The 25,903-nt window shown below is 41.1% G+C and overlaps 1 protein-coding gene across 1 annotated transcript; it reads right to left on the bottom strand.

The window, feature by feature from the left end:
* Positions 1-117: 117 nt before the first annotated feature.
* LOC142104699 (LRP2-binding protein-like) lies at positions 118-25,667 on the bottom strand. Its single transcript, XM_075189483.1, has 9 exons — positions 25,576-25,667; positions 19,060-19,182; positions 16,336-16,445; positions 14,948-15,061; positions 12,615-12,757; positions 12,437-12,542; positions 10,936-11,159; positions 4,922-5,087; positions 118-535 (listed from the first exon to the last, which is right to left on the bottom strand). The coding sequence occupies exons 2-9, from the start codon at positions 19,172-19,174 to the stop codon at positions 470-472; spliced, it is 1,044 nt and encodes a 347-aa protein (XP_075045584.1). The 5' UTR covers positions 19,175-19,182; positions 25,576-25,667; the 3' UTR covers positions 118-469.
* Positions 25,668-25,903: the final 236 nt, after the last annotated feature.

The following is a 25,903-nucleotide window of genomic DNA, read 5'->3' as shown; positions in this document are numbered from 1 at the left end:
GCTTCATTGTGAGGAATAATTTGGAACCCAAAGAGCCCATGCATTGTAATGTATGATGCTTTAGCTCAGCTTTTTAAGGAGTTTTGAGAGCTTTCAGGATGAATTGGATAAATCAGGTTTTTCATAGGGGGCAATATTTATTACTTCTACAGCTTATTGGATACAATATTTTAATATCGGATAGACTTTAGATTATGAGATCTTGCATAATCAATGACAGCCATATGCTAATGATTTGCCTCTCCAGCTTCCAGTACAAAGGCATCTTCATACTACAGCTGTATTACCAACCTTTATCAGTCACGTGGAAACTGCTCTCTTTTATTCTCTAACAGTTATATGGGCTGGAAATATTACTCAATAAATACAATAATAATTTATTTTCATCTAGAAATTGTATCTAGAGACATAATTCAGTCTGATTCGTAAGTGCTGTAAACGCACTGAAATGAGGCCTGGAAAGGCTCCGCTATATCTTCTCATAAATGACGTCACATTGCAGATCACTGGCCACATCCGGATCCAAGAGGCAAGCCTGAAAGAGAGGACTAGTTAGGGTAATGCTACACATAGAGGAAGAAATACTCCATATTGTGTGACACTTACTGGGCTATACACTAGTGTGGTGCAAAATTCATCATTTTTTTTGCTTACGTGTTTTGAGAATTCTAAGTAATAAACAATGTATAGAGTATGATTTCATTATTGGTTTACAAGACCCCGGATGATTATAAGTGTGATATTCTTTGACTAAGGTATCTGTACATTCTGCATCTTTTCTTGAGCCTAGATATGAATGTATGAACAAATCCGTATACTAAAGGCATGGCCCACCCCCTGATATCATACATTCAATCACAGCCCACCAGGCCTCATGTATATAAAGCACTTGATGAATGCTTTAGTTTTCAACCACTGCGTCTGATTGGTTTGCTGACGGAAGACACCACCACAAACTAGTGCACCTAGGTGGAAAAGTGTAAATATTGCATCAAAGTCCAGCCTCCTGCCACTTTAGAAACACCCCTTTCATTAAACTGTTCTGTTTTCCTCCTTGATTTCCTCTAATTTATGACATAAATAAATCATGACAGTGAGGGGACATCACAACTTTTTATTTTAAAAATGTGCCACTTTTGTGTGATTACATTGGCCAAAGTGGGCCTAGTAATGTGCTTATATGCTGAAGTGTGACTGGAAAGGGCAGTGTGTCCCACTAAAAGTACAGGACAAGTACAGATCTCCATTCCTTTTTTTTTTCTCATTGCAACAATCACACTCCATACAATAAAATATTGTGTTTGCCCTGCATAGGTTCACCAGTATGCCAACTCCATACTGTGTCTCGCTCTGTGGAAACGTCTCAAAATGCCGCCATCTTGCTCCACCTACAATACACCTTCTAGGTCCTCCAACAGATTATTACCCACTTGCTCCAGCCACGACTGTCCACCTCTCTTGTATACTAAGAGGAAGTTGCAGTTGACAAAACATGGATTGTATTTGGAGAACACAAATAAAATGTATGTTTGTACAAAAAACTGCCTTATAATAAGTCCTACTGTCACTGAGGAACTTGGGTCCACAACAATTCAATGTAGATGGGTTTGGACCCCAGGAATACCAGTAGGTGAAGCAATTCAATCTCCAATTGAGATTTCTAAAAATGTAACCAATGGATTGGATAATTGAGTTGCTATAGATTGATACATTGGCTGAAACGATAAAGCATAAAGGCTTTATCGTTTCAGCCAGGACTGGAGTAATCCATCCCGTCACCTCTGCACAATATCCCCAATTTAAAACTTTATCAAAAGGGTATTTAAATTCCACCTCCAAAGATATCTGACTGCTCCCTATAGAATCTCCCTCATTAACTCCCTCATATGCCCCCTGTCATCAATAACACCTTGGCTGAATCCCTCCTATACCGATGGAGAAAATTGTGAATAGGTATCTCCTAGAGGAAAATCTCCTGTTAGATTTCTGTTCCTTAACCATTTTAATATTTATCAAACTAACTGTTGCCGGTATTCGCGGCTGCTCTGCCGTCGCTGGCAGCTACCTCCGGATTCAGTGACGTCAGAGACTGGTGTTTCCCCAACAACTGCACTGCATCTGGCGGGATCTGCAGAGGAACGGATCTAAATCTCTTCCTCTCCTACCTTCTCCATATTATTTACTAGCCCCTGCTCCGCTGACATATCACATGGGGTGCGCACATGACCTGCGTGCCCTCTCACTGTACAAGAGGCAGACAGAAGATTCTGCCTCTCCAACTCAGCGCCAGTAGACAGAGGTAAGTGTTGGAGGGAGGAGGAGACTCTTACAGTGATAGGGGTGGAGTCTGGACTATTTATGTGAGGAAGGTTACTAATGATCATGGGCAGTGTGACCGGATGGGCTTACTTCACCACCCGGTCTGTACGGGGGAAGAGGAAAGAAGGGATGCTCTTCCTACACAGTTTATCTGGGTTTTCTTCTCACCATCAGAGAATTCCGCTGCCACCACTAGACACAGCGAAGAGCTTACTTCTGGTGTAGGTGGTATAGCTGCTGCAGTGCCTCTTTGCTGTGGGCTGGTTAGTACCTCCTGACTGCTTACTATGGATCAAGACTGCTGGGTAGCTGGCAGAGCATTGACACAGAGACGCTGGGTTCAACACAGACGGGCAGGGGAACGTATTAGAGTGTAAGCTCTTATCTGTTGGTCACAGAATCTTCAAGCAGTGATGTTTTATTACTCAAGAGCCCTGACAAGGAGTTTTACACGCTATTTTGAGGTGCTAGCGATTCTCCAGAAGTTACAAATGTAATGATACAAAACATGGTCAAACAGTGCTCTTTTTATATGGATTCTGACTCCTATGTTAGCAGGGAATAAAACAGCCCCTTTTCCGCCCAGGCACCAAAGAGTCTGAAATATTACAAAGATTAGCATCAGGATGTAATATGTTCTCTAAACTTAAATTTTAAATGCAATTTATACTTAACAAAATTTACACCAATCTGTTATTTCCCAATTCACTTGCTGCCTACATTGTTCAGAGTTCGTCTATCTTTTTAACAAGACAGGATACAGATGCGCCCTGCTGTGTATTCAAGGGCTTGGTCACTCACAGATGAAAATGGTCTAATTAGCATAACTGGGATAGCATAAAAGTTTGAAATCGCGTTACAAAATCGTCTCAGAAGTTACAAAACAAATTTCCTCCAACATTTGCCTATTGTATCAGAAATCAGTACAGTTGCAATTCTAGAAATTGGCACCTGCGCCACTAACTGAAATAAATTTCTACAATAAGTTATTTCTACGTGATCCAGCCAGAGTAGAATATATTATTAATAGGGACACTTTATCTGATGGTGGGAACTATTGAATTTAATGGTGGGGTCAAGGTAATACTCATTAAAGGTGGTGTGATTTGATTAATTTATGCTGGGGCTGCTTGGGGGCTATTAATTGAATGTGGGGCTGAGTTTGGGAGAAGAAGGACTATTTATTACATGATGATACTAATTATTTAATTTTGGGGCAGTATGGGGGGAAACATTTAATTATTAAATATGAATGCTACTTAATGCTAAAGCATTTTAGGGGAGAAATATTTGTATTTATTAAATGTGAGTGCCATTAATGTAATGTTGGGCTAATTGGGGGGGGGGTTATTTATTATTCAATGTCAGGGCTATTTTGGAGGGAAATAGGGGTATTTAATAAATGTGAATACTTTTAATTGAATGGCAGTGCATGTTGGGGGAATAGATCTATTTATGAATGCTGAATGCTATTAATTTGATAAGGCTGATTAGGGAAAATAGGTCTATTTATTAAATGTAAATGGCAATCGTATAATGTCGGAGCTGGTTCCAGGTAGGAAGGCCTAATTATTAAATATGGGTACTACTGATTTAATATCATGGCTGGTTGAGGGGAGGGGGGCATAGAGAGATCAATAAATGCTACAATTCCCATATTTCTTGTGTCTATTCTTTTATCCAAAGAGGGCACTAGTCCAGGATCCCGACAAGCAGCAAGTGAGCTTAAGAAGTGAAAGCAGCAGGTAGTGAAAGAAACTGAAAAAACAAATTCCCAGGAGCAGACAAACGGTAGTAATTCATAAATGTGAAATAAATTTGTACAAACCATGTACCTAGTGGTCCACATGCACAAATGGATACAAACTCTAGTGAGCAAAATAATTGTGGGTTTTAGGCATACCACTATGGTAAATATACGGACTGCGCTAATTGCTTGAACCTTTTGTTTATATGACGTTATCAGTGCACTAATTACAAATGTATTTGGTTTTATTTTATGTATGGATCCAGTTTTATGTATCATATCTGCAATTTACTTTCCAATACAATGGAGTGCATGTGGACCACTAGGTACATGGTTTGTACAAATTTATTTTAGATTTCTGAATTACTACTGTTTGCCTGCACCTGGGAATTTGTTTTTAAAATGATATTCTGGGGTTTAGGGACCACTTCCCTCTATCTCACTCCCCTAGGCACCAATTATCACCCATACATTTTGTATAGGGAAGCGCGGGCCCCCCAAACACTACTGCGTATTAGGTAGTGGAAGCAGCAAGAACAGGTAAGTGCGAGCAGGACGAAGGTGGGTCAGTGCCTAATTTGGGTGACTGTCCTGACTGCAGGGAGAGTCAGGAGGGATGTGCTGCTTCACACGGCTCTGCTTGTGAAGGGGTAGCTGTGTGCACCTAACAGTGACGCTCACAGCATTAACCATGTACTTAACTGAATGGGCGAGTATTAGAGAGCTGGCTGTTATTCGCTAAAGTGATAGCCATGTCCCTTGTAGGATGATCATGGCCACTCTAGCGGTGTGGCATGGAAACCCTTCTAAAAAATCCATGACAAACATAATAATGAAAAACAAGTAACAACTTACTTTTGTGTAGTAAGGCTTAGCAGCTGCGATGTCTTGTTTTATGCCCAAACCACGATGGAGGCATCTAGCCAGGTAGAAGTTGGCCATAGCTATTCCTTTGGCTATGTAGGCAGGAAGGCAATCCGTAGCCTCTGCTATCAGGTCAATGTTGTCATATTGTACAACCCTGTATAACAGTAAAAGTCAAATTAACTTAGATGACACCAACAGTGAAAGTATAGAAAAATAGACTGCCTACCGTACACACACACAACATGTAGAAAATAATGTGTGTAAACATCAAATGCTAAACACATTTCATATCAGCAATACACATAATAAGCATCTTAGACTGATTAACGTCTATATTATTATCATTATTTCCAGGACTGTCAATAGTAGAGGATCTCTGGAACTGGGCGTGGGAAAATGATCAGTATTGTTAGGAACAAAATGTAGAAAACTACACACTGAATTAAGACAGCGGGATTGAAAAAGTGGAGATGTTGCCTATAGCAACCAATCAGATTCTAGCTGTCATTTTGTGGAGTGCACTAAATAAATGACAGTTAGAATCTGATTGGTTGCTGTAGGCAACATCTCCACTTTTTCAAACCCGCAGTTTAGTAAATCCAGCCCAAGGACTGCTCACTGCCTTTGCTGATAATTACCTGTTACTACAGATCCTAGCAGGAGTGCACGTTTCCCTGCATTTACACCAATGTGCACCCAGGTGTTCACAGCAAAGGTTCCTGATATTATCATGTATACATACACGTGTTCTTTATGTGTGCCCCTTGTCTGTACAGGATGCGTTACCTTCAGTATATGTATATTTAAATATGTCCCCAAACAGAGAAAAATATACCAGGTTGTGTTCAGAGAAACACAGCACACTGCACTGTGCACACGCCTGTAATTGCCTGTGTATATTATGTAACAGGGCTAATATAGGTACTTTTTCACCTGTATATTCATTAGTTATTAATGACCTGTACTGATTTTCAGTAACTTATTTATAACAGCTTATTTGCTTTTGTTTTTAGTTGTGGGATATTGTACATAAGTGAATATCAATTGTATTTTACTATTTTTCTGTGTGCAGCACTTGGGCAATCTTTGAATACAAATTGTGGGATGCACAACATTACCAACAGGGGGCAGCACTCAGCAAGTATGTTATTTTACAGTAGAGATGGGAGGGTCCGGTTCTCCGAGAACCGAACCCACCCGAACTTTGGGTATCCGAGTACCGAGCTGAGCAGCCCATTCCGAATCCAAATCGAGGCCGAACGTCATTGTGACGTCGTCGGATCTCGGGGCTCGGTTCTCGCGATACTTCAACTTTATAAATACACGCCTCCACAGCAATCCATCGCCATTTGACAGAGGGAGAGAGCAGGGTGTAGTCATAGGCTAATTAGAGCAGGGACAGAGAATACAATATTGTTCTTGCAATTGCTCTAACCAAAATCGCTAGTGCAGAGAGGAGGATAGAGGTTTATTATTTTTTCTTCATATTTGGCACTCCCCAGCGCTTTTGGGTTGTCCCCCATAATTGTGCATAAATATTGCTGGCTGTCAAAAGTCATATCTGTCAGCAGTATCTACTAAATAATTTTTAGCACTCCTCAGTGCTTTTGGGGTGTCCTCCCTAATTGTGCATTAATATTTCTGGCTGTCAAAAGTCATATCTGTCAGCAGTATCTACTAAATAATTTTTAGCACTCCTCAGTGCTTTTGGGGTGTCCTCCCTAATTGTGCATTAATATTTCTGGCTGTCAAAAGTCATATCTGTCAGCAGTATCTACTAAATAATTTTTAGCACTCCCCAGTGGTTTGCGCTCAGAATGGATTCAAAGCAGTCCACATATGATCTGAATGAGCAACCAGGTTCTGTCACCAGTCCTGATGTTAGTGTTCCCAGTACGTCATCTGGCCAAGGCGATGTCAAACAACAGAGTGTTTTCAAATTAGTGCAAAAAACAAAAACCCCAAAAAAATTTACTGTATTGAAGCGAAAAAGAAGTGTAACTGAGCAAAAGTTAAGTGACGATAAAAAAAAAATTGCAAGCATGCCATTCTACACACGCAGTGGCAAAGAGAGAATGAGGCCTTCACCTTTGGCTATTAGTGGCAGATCCCAAAAAGTTACCCAGCCTACAATTGGTGCACAACTACTGTTACGCGTCAAAGCCGAGCTGCAAGATAACAGTGAGGCATTACAGGAGAATATTTGCTCTGATTCACAAATGACAACAATCCCTGTGGAGAGTCCATCCAACAGTGGGATGTCTAATCGTGAGCATTCTGCTGATGTGTGCCTTAATAGCCCGAGTGTAGCCGGTGATACCCAAATTGAGGATGCCACTTTGGAATTAGAAGAGGATGAGGGGGAGATTTGTGTAGGCGACGAGGGCGCTAATGAGGATGTTGATGAGGATGAGGTTGTTTGTGTAAGTCCTGCACCAGTGGCAGCAGTTCTGGCACGTGACAAGAAAAAGGCCATTGTCATGCCTGGGCATAAAACAAAAAAATCCACTTCTTATGTGTGGAATTATTTCTACCCAAATCCAGACAACAATTGTATAGCCATTTGTAGTGTATGTGAAGCCAGAGTCAGTCGAGGGAGGGACCTTAACCATCTTGGAACCTCGTCTATGTTACGCCATTTAACGAGAGTTCATGGCAAAGTGTTGGGAAAAGCTGAAAGTTCTTCCCAAAAGAATACAAGCACTCCCTCATCAGCTAAGACCCTGCGCTCACCGACATACCGACGGCTACAAAATACACCCACCACACCATCCTCATCAATATCCTCAGTAGCGCTCGGAGTTAGCCCGGCATCCCACTTAAGGCTGGATGACTCCGGCACTATTATTGATTCCTCTGAAGAAAGCGTTAGTCCTGCTGCTGCTGTTGCTGCTGCTGGGGGTGAATCGTCATCCCAGAGGCAGGTTAATAAAATGAGCAGTCCTACATTTCAGCAATTAACTGTGAAACAATCATTTGCGAGGGGAAGCAAATATGACAGCAGTCACCCAGTCGCCAAGCGAATCACAGACGCCATGGCTGCAATGTTAGTGTTAGATCTGCGTCCAATCTCCACAATAAACGCAGCTGGTTTTTCACAGTTAATTGAGGTTTTGTGTCCGCGTTACAGAATTCCATCGCGACACCATTTCTCCCGTAAAGCTATTCCACAACTATACCAAAAAGTGTGTAAAAATGTAGAGATTGCGCTGAAAAATGCCATTCTGCCCACTGTTCACTTAACCACAGATATGTGGACAAGTGGAAGTGGCCAAACCAAAGACTATATGACTGTGACAGCCCACTGGGTTGGTCATTCACCTTCACCAGCAGGAACAGCAGCAGCATGTACACCACTACGTAACATTTGTCACAGGCAGGCCACTCTTTGTATCACCGGCTTTACTAACAGGCATACGGCTGACAATTTGTTACGCAAACTGAGAGATGTGATTGATGCATGGCTTATACCACTCGGACTCTCCCCAGGGTATGTCATTTCAGATAACGCCAACAATATAGTGCGAGCATTACAGCTGGGTGATTTCCAACATATTCCCTGTTTTGCTCACACCATCAACTTGGTGGTGCAGAGCTTCCTACGAAATAACCGTGAGGTGCAGGAGATGCTTTCGGTGGCCCGTAAAATTTCAGGCCATTTCAGGCATTCAGCCACAGCATGTAGGAGATTACAGCAGCTCCAAGAGCAGTTTAACTTGCCCTGCCACCAACTTAAGCAAGAGGTGGTAACTCGGTGGAATTCCACCCTGTACATGCTTCAGAGGATGGAGGAACAGCGCAAAGCCATCCAAGCATATTGCACAAGTCATGACATTGGGAAAGGAGGGGGGATGTATTTCACTCTTGCACAGTGGGGAATCCTTTCAGTGCTGTGCAAGGTGCTGAAACCATTTGAAGTTGTGACATGTGAGGTCAGTGCAGACTCTGCTAGTTTGAGCCAAGTCATTCCTTTAATTAGACTATTGGAAAAGCAGCTTGAGAAAATGAAGGAGGAGCTGAAAGCAAGCAATTCAGCAAAGTATGTTGGCCTTGTCGATCAAGTACTTAATTCGCTTCACAATGATCCTCGAGTTATTAAGATCTTGAACTCGGATCAGTACGTTTTGGCCACTGTGCTTGATCCAAGGTTTAAAACCTACATTGAGTCTTTACTTGTAAATGAGCGAGATGTGAACTTTTGCAAGGAGCTATTGCTCAGCAAGTTGGCCGCTGAACTGGGCCTCGGCTTGACGACGTGTCCTCCTTCACTTTCTCAAGCTGTTGCTCGTAAAAAAATTAAATTTCCAAAAAAGAAGCAGGGAAGACACAGGGGGCAGACCAGAACAATTTAACATCTGGGCTGGTTTGAAGGATTTTTCAAAAAAATGTGTCACTTTGCCCATAACTCCATCCAATATGAGTGTAAACATGCAAAGGATGGTGGAGGATTACTTTCAAGAGGTAGTTGATATGGAAATGTCAGACAGTCCCTTTCCTTACTGGGAAGAAAAGCAGGCCATTTGGAAACCCATGTACAAACTTGCTTTGCAATACCTAAGCTGCCCACCCTCCAGTGTGTACTCTGAACGAGTGTTCAGCACAGCAGGGAACTTAGTCAGTGATCGCCGTAGAAGGTTACTTCCCAAAAATGTGGAGAAAATGATGTTTATAAAAATGAACTACATCTTCCACGAGGAAGGCCTTCACCATCCAAGACATCCAAGCACTGACTGTTCTCTAATGGCGGATTCAAGCGGCGATGATATGATAGTCTGTGCTGATGACGTACACACTGATGAGGGTGAGGATTAAGCTGAAGATGATGCCGATAACATCTTTTTAAAACTTTCTATGTAAGTGTAGGGTGCAATCTACCCCCAAAGAGGAAAGGGACTTGTGGCATTTCCATATCACATACCATCTTGAAAGGCTGCTGTTAGGGCAATTTATCCTTAAGGGTAGGGTGTCATAGACAGAGTGACCCTAAACTGGCTTTGTCCATTTTTCATAATATTGTACAGTCTATAATGGCTGAATTTTTGGGTATTTTATACAAGTGGAGGGGGGCCTAGAGAGACAGAAACCAAACTGGCTTTTTCCATGTCAATTAATATTGTACAGTCTATAATGGCTGAATTTTTTGGTATTTTATACAAGTGGAGGGGGGCCTAGAGAGACAGAGTGACCCCAAACTGTCTTTCTCCATGTCAATTAATATTGTACAGTCTATAATGGCTGAATTTTTTAGTATTTTATACAAGTGGAGGGGGGCCTAGAGAGACAGAAACCAAACTGGCTTTCTCCATGTCAATTAATATTGTCATGGCTGAATTTTTTGGTATTTTATACAAGTGGAGGGGGGCCTTGAGAGACAGAAACCAAACTGGCTTTTTCCATTTCTTTACATATTTAACTATAAGTGTAGGGTGTAATATACATTCAAAGACGATGGCTGCATTGCCAATATGCATAGATGGAGAGGAAGACAATCTGTTTTGTGTGTAGACTAGGCCTACCAACGAAGAATTAAACTGTTTTTTTGGATGATTTATTACCTCAACAATTAGATTACTTGTCTCTAAAACAGTTGGAGCACTAAATTGGGTTAATTTAGGCCCAAAAACATGGATTTTCCAAAAAAATAGCAAAACAAAACCAGACAAAACCAAAACCAAAACACGCAATGGCGGTTTTGCAAAACCAAAACCAAAACCAAAACACGACGGTAATCCAGATCCAAAACCGAATCCAAAACCAAAACACGGGGGTCAGTGACCATCTCTATTTTACAGTGACATGCATGAACAGCTGTAGCTAAGCTTCTTGTTTCAACGCTAACTGCACATAGCACAATTAAGGTTGAGAATGTGGTTGTAATTTATCCAACAGTGTCATGCTTTTTATGTATATTTGCTGATAAAAAAAGAAAATGTGGTTATGAAACGTGTAAGTAGACAGTATATGATAATACTAAACATCCCCTGACAGCAGCGAGATCTTACATCTTAGCCAGTTCAGCTGCTTTTGTGAACATCTTTCTGTGATAGTAGAAGCCGACCAGTTGCCCCTGTGCATATACGTTTCCACGCTCTGACGCTTCCTTCAGACACTCCATAGCAGACTGCAGATTCCTCTTTATGCCCTGTCCATACAGATACATCACACCAAGAGCTCCCTGTGACTCCAAACTTCCATTGCCACAGGCTTCTGAATGCCAGAAGAAAGCCTGTAAGAGACCAGATGACAATGTGCTCACCAGCCGCGGCTGACATAAAACATTACGATAAACATGACAGGTGCTGATTTGTATGGGTTCAGGAAAATGCCACAGTTCATAAATGTGTCCTATCTAATGAATTTCAGTTTAATTATGGGACCTGGAATCTGTGTTTCTAGAAGTGGTAGCGCCACCTGCTGGTGGGTTTATAATTCACTGCAAATTTGGAGCTTCTACATTAAACAACATTTATCATATCACTTTTTAAATACACAGAGGGAAATACGAACCTACTAGTAAATATGGAAAAGCACATACAATAGGTTTAAAGACTAATTGGTTTTGTGAGAGGTGAAAGCAGCAGTGGCCCAAGTTGGACACGTCTCTATATAAAGCGGTGGAGGCCTTGTAGCTTCTGGATATCCATCCAGCTTGTAATGTTACAGGTCTAGTCTAAGAATGAAAGAAATCTCAGAAAGACATTGTGTAAAGCAGTGTTGGGCAACAGGCAGGGCAGGGCTGGCAAATTTTAGCTGGGGGGGGGGGCAAGACTTGACTCAGCAGCCTATTGAGAACATTTTAAAGGTAAAAAAAAGCAGTCCAAGATAGCCCACTAAGGGCCGTCCTGGGGGCATATGCCCCCCTGCCCGCCCCTGGCAATAGGTGGCCTGAATGAGCGAATGGGAGCAGCCAGCTTCCTCATCATGTGGCCTCATCAGCACAACGCAGGGAGGGCACGCAGCACATCCAATCAGAGGAGAAGAGCAGAGTACAGTGTATTCTGCACTACATGCACTCCCTCCTTCCTCAGTGGGGAGGTGTGAGTGGCATGTGGTTGTATTTTGGAGCAAGTGAGGGTTATCTGGGGGCATGTCGGGATGACTGATGTGGGGGTGCTGAGATTATGCCATTTCTAGCTGTGAATACCACAAAGGGATGTATATGCTGGAAATAGTTTTGTGCGAGTCTGTGAAAGCTACGAGCAAACTCATGGGTTGTATCTATCTCTTTACCTGGTCTCTGCCATATTTTTTGTCCTCTCTGCAAGCAAACTACATGCACCATCAACATACAACTTCTAATATGACCCCCTTTCCCCCACAGATAACTTTTTCTGCTCCTGAATTTCCCACTTTTCTTCCAGCTGCAATAACGTGAGCAGAAAGTAATCATAGGACCAGGCTATTGCCTTGCAGTGAAGTAGGTCATGTTGGAAGCGAGGTAGATAAGTAGAAGCACTCAGTACTTTTTTGCTAGTGATAGTGTGATGACATAATGCAAATCACCTTTTTCAGATTGGTGTTTGGAGCTTGTGAATAGAACATTCCCAGCACACTCTGGGCCTTCACACTGGCTTTGGGGTTTCCATCATCAGCAGCAATAAGCCACCACCTAGAGTGAAAAGAAAGTATATGAATAACATGACCTGGTTGTTCTCTAAGCTTCTCAGAAAAAAATAATGACCTCTCTGCTTCTTCGTCAGAGCGAGCCATCCCATAGCCTTCAAAACAGGCTCGTCCTAGATTGTAGGCAGCTGCGTATTTCATGTGTGCAGCACGAGAGCTGCTGGAGCTGACGATTCTTTTCATGTACTCCACTCCTCTCTTCTGATCACAGACAAATGGAGAATAGTGTTACTATAATAGTCATATGTTTTCATTCTTCATGTTACTCAGGTGACTGTGTAACATACATGTGTAAATATACATAACATACATCAAAGTTATTAGCTTGTAATGCAACCGTCTGTTATGTTGGTGTAAGTGTAAATCAACAGATCTCTTTAATGTCTTTGGAGCAGATGGTTATTTTCTGGTTGATACCATGTGTCTCCAGTAGATGGCAGTGTTTAAGTGTTACTTAGTTTGGGAAAGCGGCTTCAAATGGTAGATATCAAAATATAATTTGTATGATCCTTGTTTAATTTTACGAGCAGGGACTGGCTGGAAAATTTTAGCCTGGGGGACAAGACTCGGCTCAGCGGCCTATTAGGAACATTTTAAAGGAAAAAAAATGTAGCCCCGTGTGTTAAGGAATTTAGACTGTAAGCCCCAATGGGGCACGGACTGATGTGAGTGAGTTCTCTGAACAGCGCTGCAGAATTAGTGGCGCTATATAAATAAATGGTGATGATGATGATGTAGCCCTGTGACCCAGCCCATGGTAGCCAACTAGGGGACTGGCCCCTGGGGGTGCCCCCCAGCCCCTGATTATTAGAATGAAACCATAGTTTGTCACTAAGAAGTTATTTCATAACTATGTTGTCAATACATTAACTATTACATTTACAATTGTATTATAATAGCGGGAACCCAGGACCAGACGTATCTGTTGGCAAAAGGGACTTGTACTTACCTGTTATCATTCTATTTCCTGATGCACAATTTAATGTTTTTTGGCAATTACATTTATTTTCTATTACATTTTTTTGTGTGCAGCTCGAGAATTGTTTAATTAAGGCTTATTAACATCAATCTATTTTTAATGTGGTTCTTTAATGTATATGTAAGATGCAATAGAAATAGCACAAATAGTTGTTAGTGGTGTCACTTTCCCCGTTCACTGCAAAAATAACCCAACAACTGTGAGTCAACAGATTATGTGGACATGTCTATAGGATGCAGAGAAAGAGGGGCGTAATTAGACATTTGTAGGCCCCATGACATTTTCTACAAGAGTGGCAAAAACATGTTGGTTAATTTAGAGAACATTGTCTTATTTCTTTTTAGAAATGTGTTATACTTTTCACATGAATTGGTCACTTTCATCATCATCATCATCATCATCTATTTATATAGCGCCACTAATTCCACAGTGCTGTACAGAGAACTCACTCACATCAGTCCCTGCCCCATTGGAGCATATAGTCTAAATTCCCTAACATACACACACAGAGAAAGAGACTAGGGTCAATTTAATAGCAGCCAATTAACCTACTAGTATGTTTTTGGAGTGTGGGAAGAAACCCACGCAAACACGGGGAGAACATACAAACTCCACAAAGATACGGCCATGATCAGGAATTGAACTCATGAACCCAGTGCTGTGAGGCAGAAGTGCTAACCACTAAGCCACTGTGCTATCCTAACTTTAAACCAAAATCTCAATATAACTTTTTTCCCTTCAGTGTATATGATTTATTGCAGTAAGTCGGTATATTTGTTTAGCAATAAATAATCACAAGATGTCAGACACCTCATATCATATTGTTGAGCCAACAATGGTATAATTACCCAAATCCAAAACGCCAGAAGCCTTTGTTGTTCAATATAATATTAATTTAAAAAAAAAAGAAAATGTCCCAATAGGTGCTAAGTAAGGCTCAATAACAAAACAGCTTTTATGACAGTAAATATATTCCTAATGTTAGGAGCATTAAAGAAATGGTGTATATGACTAGTGAAATTCACTTTGACATCTGTATAACTCACATTTAAAGCAGGCTATACATCGAGGTGCATTTTGTGTGTGGGTCAATACATAGTCTGCTTCCAGCAAGTAACTCCCTGATTGTACCCCACATGCTATCTTAATGCATTAATCCACACACTTACCTGTGTAAATGGGTACAAACAAATGTCATTGCTATTGCGGGCCTACTTTGTAACTGGACCATAATGATCATCACCAAAAGGAATAGTTCAATTTTATACATCGGACCAGAAACCGATATATCTATATATTTATGTTTTAATTTATAGATTACAATATTCAACAAAAAACCCCACAGAAACTGGAAGTAACTGTTTATATTACTGAAATATTTCAAACTGATTTGGACTTCTGTTGATACGTACTTGATCTTCAGGAGTTCCTAGACCATCATAGTGCATCACTCCAGCCTGATATAGAGCCTGATAATCCTCAGCTTTAATCTTCTCAAACTGCAATAAAGCATCTTCATACCATCCCTACAAGACACCAAAGTAGAGAAGCAGAATGAAATTACGCTGCTCGTTGTGTCTATCTCTGGAGCGGAAAATACAAAAAAATGACATTTGGAGTTGAAGTAATAAGGAGCCAAAACAGAGTAAAATATATTACAACTTAAGAAAGCAATGCAAATTTCTCATGATGAAAGAGAAAAGGAGGAAATATAGAAATGATGAAATGAATAGAAAGAAACCAGAAGAAAATAGTTAGGGAAGTATAACCTAATCTCATCTGCAGTGAAGCTTTCTGAAGGAGATGCAGCAATAAGAGGTCATTCACACACATGCGCTGGGGAAATGGGTAAAACGAATAAAACTAACGTGTGATTTATACATGGCTTTGTGATACATTCGCCACGCGTTTCTCAGATGTTGTGCTTTTACCAATACAACCTCGTTAATGAATGAGAAATAGGTCAATGCACCTTCTAAAATTTAAAATACACCTGCAACGGTGGTAAAAAAAAAAAACATTCATCCTATTTTTAATGTGGTTCTCAGGTGTCTGTTAATGGGAGAAAAACACATTAACAGTGAGTAGGTGTGAACGATCACTAAATGCAGGCTCCAACTTGGGCACGTGGCCACAACATGTTTTAGAAAGCCTATATCAGGGTTTTAAATAACATTTCTAATTTTTGCAAACAACATTCATAAAATTAGAATTTACTTTTTAATCAAGATAAATATAAAAAAAATTGTATATGGCTAGTTAGATACTTTTTTTAACTTCAATAGTATTTTTATTATTAATTTTTCAAAAATTATGGGGTACAGAAAGTAGAAAGGGATGGGGGGGTAAGGAAAGGACACAAAATTAAAAGGGGGAAGGGTTGAGGGGGTACATAGTGGGGGGAACACATTAAACAATTCTGCTGTTAAACCATATTGAACACATGAGGGAGGGAACATAATAGGTTCCCTTCCAATTCGTGAAAGTTAAACTGGTCGAATGGTCACCAGGGAACTACTAATAGGGACATTGGGGAACTTCACTAAGTGTAGGAGATGCAGGTAGTAAATCAGTCTATTCGGTCTGGACGCGCTCCCTCTCCGTCCATAACATACACATGCCAGCTGAACCTCTTCATTATCGGGGACGAGGTGGCAGTGGAGTAGGGCATCCCCTCTGTCTCCATTTCAAAGCTGAATTGCACCTTGGCCACTACTTTCGATATAGTTAGATACTTTTGACACCCATCTGATTAGTATTTCATTACTGATATTCCTTCCACATAATGGAAATGTCTTACCTCTTCAAAGTAGAGTTGCCCAAGAAGGAAAGCTGGCATATTGGCCCCTTCCTTAATTCTTCCTTTTAAATAACATTCTGCTAATTCTAGTAATTCAGCACGTCGATTACCTGACAGAACAATGGATACAAACATGTGTGAGTTCTATTTCCTGTTCCAATAAGTGTTTGTAAAGTTTACAACAAGAAGATTATGTACAGACTTTAGTATATGAGACAGAGGTCTTAGAATATATTACAATATTAAAGTCGGAGCAATAATTACTCACTACTCCATATTAGGTGGGAAAATCAAACAATAACTATTCCAAACATTAACTAAGATGTATACATATATAATATATATAGTTGTTTTTTTTTAATGTTATCTTAGTCTAAGCGAGATTAATATTAATTGTTTACAATTTCCCCCATTTTAGCGATAGCCTGGCTGGAGGAAATCTGAAATAACTTTAGAATGAGTATATTTAGGCACCTATGCTATAGCTTTATTTAGTAACGTCTCTGATGGACACTTAGGAAGTTTCAGCGGAGTAATCAAATCTATCATATAGTAAATGTGCGTCCAAAATCTATAGACTATAGGAAACCTCCTGTAAATATGGTACTTGGTGCCCTCCTGACCACATTCACCAACCAGAAGGGATAATTCTATACCAGGGAACCATAGCAGAACCTTATTGCCATCTACATGTGAAACATTAAGCAAACTCCTGAGAGTAGCATACCAAATCTTCAACCAATTCTCCATTATCAAGCTCTCTCCACAGTCTAACTTCTAACACATACTTGCCAACTCTCCCGGAATGTCCGGGAGACTCCCGCATTTCGAGTGAGTCTCACGGACTCCTGGGAGAGTGTGGCAATCTCCCGGATCTCCCCACTTCCTAGTGAAGTGGGCAGATTTAGGTCCAAAACGCTGCGATTCACCGGGAATCGCGGCGTTTGACACGATTTTCGGGGCCCTGCCCCCTGCACGCCCACCTTCCCCGGCAGGCTCCCGGATCATACTTGCCATAAGTTGGCAAGTATGTTCTAACATAGAGGACAGTTTTGGACTTGGCGACCTTAAAATGCATAGAATGTAAGGAAGCACCGGTCCTCTTTAAACTATACCTCCTTCCAGTGCCTCTGGCATGGTGAGCTAATCCTCAGCTTCACCTGTTAGATGACCTCTGGATTGTAGTGCAGGATGCTGCAGTAGCTTCTCCTTGCTGTCCCTTAGAGGCTATGTGAAATGTAACACCAAAATAACCGCACTCACGCCATTCTCATACTGAAACGGTATCTTTATAAACGCTGGTAGCAAAAAAGTATAAAGAATGAGAATGTTTAGGCAAATCAGCTGGAGGCCCAGGTAGATTTGAGCCTGAGACATGAAAAAGCAATAACTGAATTTCTTCGCTCGCAAAGTCAAGGGGGTATATTTACTAAACTGCGGGTTTAAAAAAGTGCAGATGTTGCCTAGAGCAACCAATCAGATTCTAGCTGTCATTTTGTAGAATGTACTAAATAAATAACAAGAATCTGATTGGTTGCTATAGGCAACATCTCCACTTTTTTAAACCCGCAGTTTAGTAAATATACCCCAAGATGTTTTTCGAAATGTGGGAGAGCTACTTTTACTCACTTCAACCTGATATTAAGACAGAGAATTATTGATGTTTCTTTTCAACATCATGGTATAAATTGAGAATTGTGGCTGACGACCATCCTATTTTCCTATAAGACAGGGGAGGGAGGCTTTCCGGTGCGGAAACACCAGATTTTATTGTATCTTTCATGTTAACCTGCTGTTCATGTCTAGTCATTTTTTTTCCCATGAGGTCTACACACAGACACAAGTACACTGAAAAATTCCAGACTATCTTTGTAACATTGTGTCAGGTCTTATTTACCATCATTTGGATTCAAGTGTGTACTCCACACAGATAAAAAACGTTGCTATCTCCTACATCTATGCTACCGACATTTTGCATTTTCATGTAGTGTTTAGTGATATTTTTATGCTCTCTCCCAGGGCTTTATAGGACATACATACTGGACAACGCACCTTCCGCTAAACACGATGTGGTCCTCTTTGAAATAGAACACTAATATTTCCTTCAGATGCAGAATTTGCACTTGATACCCAGCTGCCAATCAACAGTTAGCTTTTATCTGTCTAATGTAAGTTTATAGGTTTTATTACAGCTGATAGTAGTAGCACTGTAATCTGGTTATGTACGGTTTTCTGAGCATTTATTCCTGTTTATATAGCTATTATTCTTAACCACATTTTTATGTTGTTCCTATTTAATAATGGGTATGAGACATAAACCATCTATGAATGTTAGAAATATATGTATATTTGCATTCATTTTGCATCATCTGACATCCCTGTAAATAGCCGGTCATCATACTTGAAAGGGATGAAATTTTAGGCTTGTAACAAATATAATAAATATAATCCTCCTCAGAGTGATGTGAAGGTAATATGGACCAAAACACAGCCAGAAGGTAATGCAGCCGGCAGGAAACTGATGATACATAAAGAGTTAAATCAACTGTCTAATCTCAGTCTCAGTTCTGCGCTTATAATAAAAGACAGTAAGTGATTAATGATATGCTCTGAACTGACACGTTTTGGGATGTGGGACAGACTTTAGCAGAAGAACTTCCTGTTATTTATATTATGCTGAGGTAAGACATTACAATTCACCCTCTAGTACAACACTTGTTTTACCTGAATATATTTCACCTTCCACCTTCTCCAGAGGGAAACCAGGCATCTGGCTGACACTATACAAGATGCCTCCTTCTCGTCTCTTGGACAGAGACTCAGAGCTCAGTTTCTTCATTCTCCACACTGTGAGAAACAAACAATAAAATGTGCAACCAACTATTTCACTATTTTCCCTCCAAATTCCAATTATAGCTATACGAACATTTACCCAGAATGCTTGGGACTCTCTAAATATGGTTTTCCTTGGGGAGGGAGAGAGGGAGAGACCTTCTTTATCAACAGTATGCTGCTCCCGTGCTCTGTCCTTTATTTATGCTTCACGTTAATGTTTCGTAGTTTAATAAATAGATGGTTTGTTCTATAATATTACTCACAAAATTTCTCACTTTCTCCTCCCCTCCCTTCCCTTCTCCAAACTAGCATCCCATATTCCGGTATTGGAAATTATATATAAGCTATATATATATATATATATATATAAAAAAATTTTTTATATTTTTTCTTCTCTTTTTCATTGTTTATTTCACTGTATTCTTTGTATTTGTTTGAGTACAATGATTTATTATCTGTTCCTTTCCCTCTGAAAAATAATAAAAATAAAAGGTTTTTGTTCAAACTACAAAAAGAAAATGGTGTTGCTCAATCATTTGGTATTAATTTGTTCTAAAGTGCTAAGAGTAGCTAAAAAACATAGAAAGAAGCAAAAATCCTGCATCACTGAAACACTTATAAATAAGAATCTTATGACTGAGCACGACAAGAAGAGTGCTGAGGGGTCTAGTTTACTCATCTGTAGTAACAAAGAATGGCTGATCGTGAGTGTCAGGGCTGAAGGGCACCACACATGCCAGCTGGAGCACCTTCGTCCTGGGCTGAGGGAGCAGAATGAATATGGGGACATTTACACCATTACCATTTTGGTGTCAACAGTATAACTATCGACATCTTCACCGTCGCCATATCGTACCCAACACTCTCTGCTCTGGAAGGTTGAAAGACAACGTACAAAGAGAATGAACATAAACAGTTCATATAAACTGTATCCTACAGGGTGACAGGAAACGTGTTTACTTTAAATATCCTGTATTTTACCCATACACCAGTGACAATACAAAGAAATGACAAACAACTTACATTAGGAAGAGAATAACAGGTTATAAAACCAGATCCATCCCTATCCACCAAAGGGAGAGTGATATACACCGAACAGACACAACATTAAAATCACCTGTCTGAAAATAAAATTCTGAGATGCGTCACCTCAGCACAACTACAGGAAGTAGAAATTAAAACACTTCATTGGGTTTCTATCAGGCACAAAATATATCCCAATTTTGGAATAAGATCCTATCTTTTCTAAACTCAACTTTTGGGATAACATTTAATAAATTTTATTCTACACGGGGTCCTTATATAGTCGTTACCCACAGATACACAAGATAATATCCTTAGGGTGTTTGAATCCACTACCTGATCTCTCTATAGACAATTAGGTACTGACATGTAATTTTTCTTTTTTCATTATGACTTTCAATTTACACTAATCCCATTAGATCTTAATCAGTAGAGCGGGTTGTCAGATTGTGTCCATATTCTTTGGTAATCTTCTTCACCTTCTCATTGATTGGACTTGCCATTTCATAATACTTATACTCCTTGTCCTTTTGGGGTTTTATATATATATATATATATATACACACAAGTTAACCCGTGCATGATACTCATGCATTCTAGTCAAATCAAGCTACTTAAGGTGTTAAAAAGGTTCTTGTCATGCATTTGGGCCATAGCCCAGGCCTCAACCACCAACCACTGTCACCCCCGGCAACCACCAACCACTCCCCACTGTCACCCCCGGCAACCACCAACCACTCCCAACTGTCACTTCTCCTTCAAGAAATATATATATATATTTTAAAATCTTTATAAACACTTTTAACAATTAACAAATTAAATGAACAAATTAAAAACATCTTAATATACCAAATTTCAGCCCTTTCTGAAAATTTTTTCCACACACACTAAGAATTTAGTAGGTCAGTGTATAACTCCGCCCAGCAGGTAGAGCTGCAGCTTGGTTTTATTTTTTACACACACACACAGACAGACTAACACAAGCCACTAGACATTTATATTATATATATATATAAAAACCTGCCCAATATTGACTTGCTGTCAGAATCACTAGGTGGAATTGATGATAACTGCCAGCAGTTGGCGCTACTGAGTACTGAGGCGCGGAGTCTAACACACCCCTGGTTTTCAGGAACCGAGGAGAAGTCAGGAACAAAGCCGGGGTCAGAATCCAAATAACAGCAACACAGGAACAAACGCTGGAGCAAGGCAGAAGACAAAATACTCTGGCACTAGACATGTGTCAGAGGCTGCCTTATATACCCTAAGGTGCCTCCTGATAGGGTTAGGGAGATTTTGGCGGTAAGACATGCTGGCTGCAGACAGGTGAGCAGAGATAGCGTCCCGCTGCTAGGCAACAGGACGTGGTTGCTTAGGAGGTGCAGGCGTCCGTCTCCTGCACCAAGTGTCAGTGCGGAGACGGTGCCTGACAGTACTCTCCCCTTTCTTCTTTTTCAGGGCTTGCAAGGTCACCTCTCTCTCCTTCTTGAATTTGGCCAATAAACGAGGGGCATGTATCTCTTGTACATCGATCCAACATCTCTCCTCGGGGCCATAACCCCTCCAGTCAACAAGATATTGGTGGCGACCCCTGGAGATCCGGAAATCCAGAATCTGATTGATCTCATATTCCTCCCCATGATCAGTGTTTACTGGGGGTGGGGATCTTTTGACAAATCTGTTGAGAACGAGGGGTTTAAGTAGAGCAATATGAAACACATTGTGAATCTTGAGTGATGGAGGAAGGAGTTTGAATGTCATGGGATTTATAACTTGAGTTATTTGAAAAGGTCCGAGCTGCATGGTGGGAACTCGAAGTCTTAAATTCCTTGTGGATAACTACACTTTGTCCCCAACTCGAAGTCTGGGGACTAGTCTACGGCGACGATCGGCGCTAGCTTTGTAACGGCGGGAGGATTCCAATAATTTGCACTTCCCCGAGACCATATTTGAGAAAAGTCCTGAATGAGATTCTGCACGGCCGGAAGTGCTGAACCAGGTTGGGAAAGTTCAGGAAGGAGAGGGTGAAACCCATAGGTAAGAAAAAATGAAGATGAACGAGTAGATACATGCACCTGGTTATTATGAGCAAATTCTGCCCAACACAAGAAACGACTCCATTCAGCCTGATTGCCCGAAGAGTAGGTCCTGAGAAATTGTTCCAAGTCTTGGTTGACAGTCTCCGTTTGGCCGTTGGTTTGAGGGTGGTACCATGAGGAAAACTTTAGTTTGACCCCCAACTCTCTCCAGAACTTGGACACAAACTGTACTCCTCTATCCGAGATAATATCCTGGGGACAGCCGTGAAGACGGAAAATCTCCTTGATGAAGAGGTTAGCAAGGATAGAAGCCGAAGGAAGTCCCTTGAGAGGTATGAAATGTGCCAACTTGGAAAATCTATCCACTACCAGCCAGATAGTATTGAATCCATGGCTAGCTGGTAAATCAGTGACCAAATCCATAGAAATACTAGTCCATGGTCTCTCTGGAATAGGAAGTGGTACCAAGGGTCCTGCAGGAGACTGCCTAGGTGTTTTGTGTCTGGCACAGATTCCACAAGCGGCAACATAGGCCTTAACGTCCGCCCGGATAGAGGGCCACCAATAATGCCTAGAAATCAACAAGAAGGTCTTCTTGACACCCGCATGCCCGGCAAACAGAGAATCATGGGCCCACTTGAGAGCCTTAGGCCGAAGCCTGGAAGTGAGAAAGGAGTGACCAGGAGGAGGAACATTGGTTGAAGTTCTGGTGAGGGCCACAATGGTAGTAGGATCCAAGATGGTTCTGGGGGTGGGGGCGGGTTGAAGATCTTTATCATCAAATGACCGGAAGAGAGCATCCACCCTGATATTCTTAACCCCAGGTCAAAAGGAGATTAAAACGGGCAAAAAACAAGGACCAGCGGGCCTGACGTGGGTTCAGACACTGAACTGTTTGCAAGTACGTTAAGTTCTTATGGTCCGTGTAGACAGTAACAGGATGCTCAGCCCCCTCTAGCAAATGTCTCCACTCCTCTAGTGCTGTTTTGATGGCCAATAACTCTTTATCCCCGATACCATAGTTTAATTCGCTGGAGGTAAATCTTCGAGGACAGAAACCACAGGGATGAAACTTTCCATCGGAATCTTTCTGTGAAAGAATGGCTCCTATGCCAATGGAGGATGCATCAACTTCAACAAAGAAAGGCCGAGACAAGTCTGGTTGTAGCAAAATAGGGGCGGAGGAGAACACCCTTTTTAATGACTGGAAGGCACTGAGGGCTTCGGCAGACCATGATTTTGCTGCTCCCTTGCGGGTGAGAGCAGTAATAGGAGATATGAGAGTTGAAAAGTCTTGGATAAAGTGCCGATAATAATTGGCGAAGCCAATAAAGCGTTGGATCGCCTTAAGGCCCAATGGTTGTGGCCAATTGAGAATGGCAGCCACTTTCCCAGGATCCATGGAAAGACCAGCACCGGACACAATATATCCCAGGAAGTGGACCTGAGAGGCTTCAAAGACACACTTCTCCAGTTTGCAGTAAAGGTGGTTGGAACGTAGTCGAGAGAGAACCTCCTTGACGATATTGGTGGCGACCCACAGGACATGGTTGCTTGGAAGGTGCAGGCGTCCGTATCCTGCACCAAGTGTCAGTGCGGAGACGGTGCCTGACACTTGCTTTTCCAGCACATCCTACAGATGCTCAATCGGATTGCGATGTGGGGAACTTGGAGGCCGAGTCAACACCTTGAACTCTTTGTCATGTTCCTCAACCCATTCATGAACAATGTTTGCAGTGTCGCAGGGTACATTATCCTGCTGAAAGAGGCCATTGCCATCAGGGAATACTGTTGCCATGAAGAGGTGTACTTGGTCTGTAACAATGTTTAGTTAGGTGCTAAGTGTCAAAGTAACATCCACATAAATGGCAGCATCATAGTTTCCCCAGCAGAACATTGCCCAGAGCATCACACTGCCTCCGGTGGTTTGCACTCTTCCCATAGTGCATCCTGGTGCCATCTCTTCTCCAGGTAAACAAAGCACACGCAAACAGCCGTCCACATGATGTAAAGGAAAACCGTGATTCATCAGACCAGGACACCTTCTTCCATTGCTCCATGGTCCAGTTCTGGTGCTCACATGCCCAATGTAGGCAAGCTGCGATGGGCTGTGTGTAATGACACCTTACTATCATAGCCAGCATTAACTTTTTCAATAATTTGTGCTACAGTTGCTGTTCTGTGAGATTGGACCAGAAAGGCTATATCCCACCCCTAGACAGGTGCCACTGTAACAAGAAAATCAATGTTATTCCCTTTACTTGTCTGTGGTTTTAATGTTGTGGCTGATTGGTGTATATTCCTGCTATATTGCCTGCACATAGCCCCACAATGTGAGCTTCCCCATCTTCATCTTGTAAGAAAGGTTTCCATCTTACGCAGCAAATAAAGAAAATATTTCTTCTTTGTATGACAGCTAAAGCAATTAGGTATAGAAATAAAATGACAAAATACTCTTTCTGGACAGGTACAACAGCTTGACATTATTGAACCATACATGTGTCGCAATGTTCTGTGAGATAAGAAACAAGTTGTCCCCTTCTACTCTGGGAGTAGAAGGGGGCATCTTTGGGAGTCTCCCGGACATTCCGGAATAGTAGGCATCTATGAGGTAACATAACATTTTTACTACTAATCAGGTCTGATTACTGTACCCCAATTGTAAAGCGCTACGGAATATGTTGGCGCTATATAAATAAATGATGATGATGTAGTTGTCACCAACCTCTATAAGCTTGTAAAATGAGTTTGGTTGTAACAATTCATTATGACATTTAGAAACAACAATTAGCAAGATGTGATAAACATTAATTCCTTCTCTGTTGTACCTGCACTAAACCTGAACCAATGCAGACAAATATATAATGTGTTACTTACGCAGAAAGCCTTTAACTCAGTGTTTGCACTATTTGATAAGTATTGCCTAAAACTGTGCTCCTGCTTTATATCACCAGATGGAAAGTCAGGCCAAAACTGACATTATAAAATATTAGTATAATAATAATAATAATAATAATAATAATAATAATAATAATAATAATAATAAATATTATTATTATTATGATGATTAACTGTAATTGTCTCTGGGACTAAGGTGACGGCTCTAAAATTATACCATTTAATCCCAGCTGGACAAATTTAAAATGTAATTCCCCCTCTCTGACCTGCACACACAAAGTTGGAACTAATTGGTCTAGTTAGACATTAACGTCACGTGGCTCTCCAGATATAAAGGAACTGCAAAGCATATTGTCCTCAGGCTAACAGGACTTGTAGTTCCACCCCAGCTGAAAAAGCTACACGTTCTCCATATCTGGCAAATACACTATAATAATATACACACCTTCTTCCTTCACGACATACAACCAATACAACTTCTCAATATAAAGTATCTAACTGTCTGCTGCAGAACTTCTCAGGTCTCTCACCCACGCGTGTCTGCCAGGCAATAGGTCGAGCTGTGTCACATGGGCGCTATTTATTTGATCGTTCCCTAGCAACCCTTTGTGGCGTTTTCTTGTGTGACATAATAATGGATTGTCTAGTAACCGGGGATGATGCTCCCGAGATGCTGCTGGTCACTGGGTTATAAGAACAGAGGGCTGTATCTAAGCTCGAAGGATAATAAAAGCTAAGGCTGTATTGAACTCTATTGGTACTCTGGGGGTTAA

Source organism: Mixophyes fleayi, chromosome 1 (genome assembly GCF_038048845.1).
Source record: "Mixophyes fleayi isolate aMixFle1 chromosome 1, aMixFle1.hap1, whole genome shotgun sequence".
Classification (NCBI taxonomy): Eukaryota; Metazoa; Chordata; class Amphibia; order Anura; family Limnodynastidae; genus Mixophyes; species Mixophyes fleayi.
This window is presented reverse-complemented; position numbering and strand designations above follow the sequence as displayed.

What these genes read in the sequence shown, in the direction of transcription:
- LOC142104699 (XM_075189483.1), bottom strand. Translation starts at nt 19,174, where the DNA reads ATGAAGAAACTGAGCTCTGAGTCTCTGTCCAAGAGACGAGAAGGAGGC. An exon ending in TAGGAACTCCTGAAGATCAA is followed by an intron (nt 12,758 to 14,947) that starts GTACGTATCAAC and finishes GTCTGTGATCAG; the next exon opens with AAGAGAGGAGTGGAGTACAT. An exon ending in CTAAGCCTTACTACACAAAA is followed by an intron (nt 536 to 4,921) that starts GTAAGTTGTTAC and finishes CCTCTCTTTCAG; the next exon opens with GCTTGCCTCTTGGATCCGGA.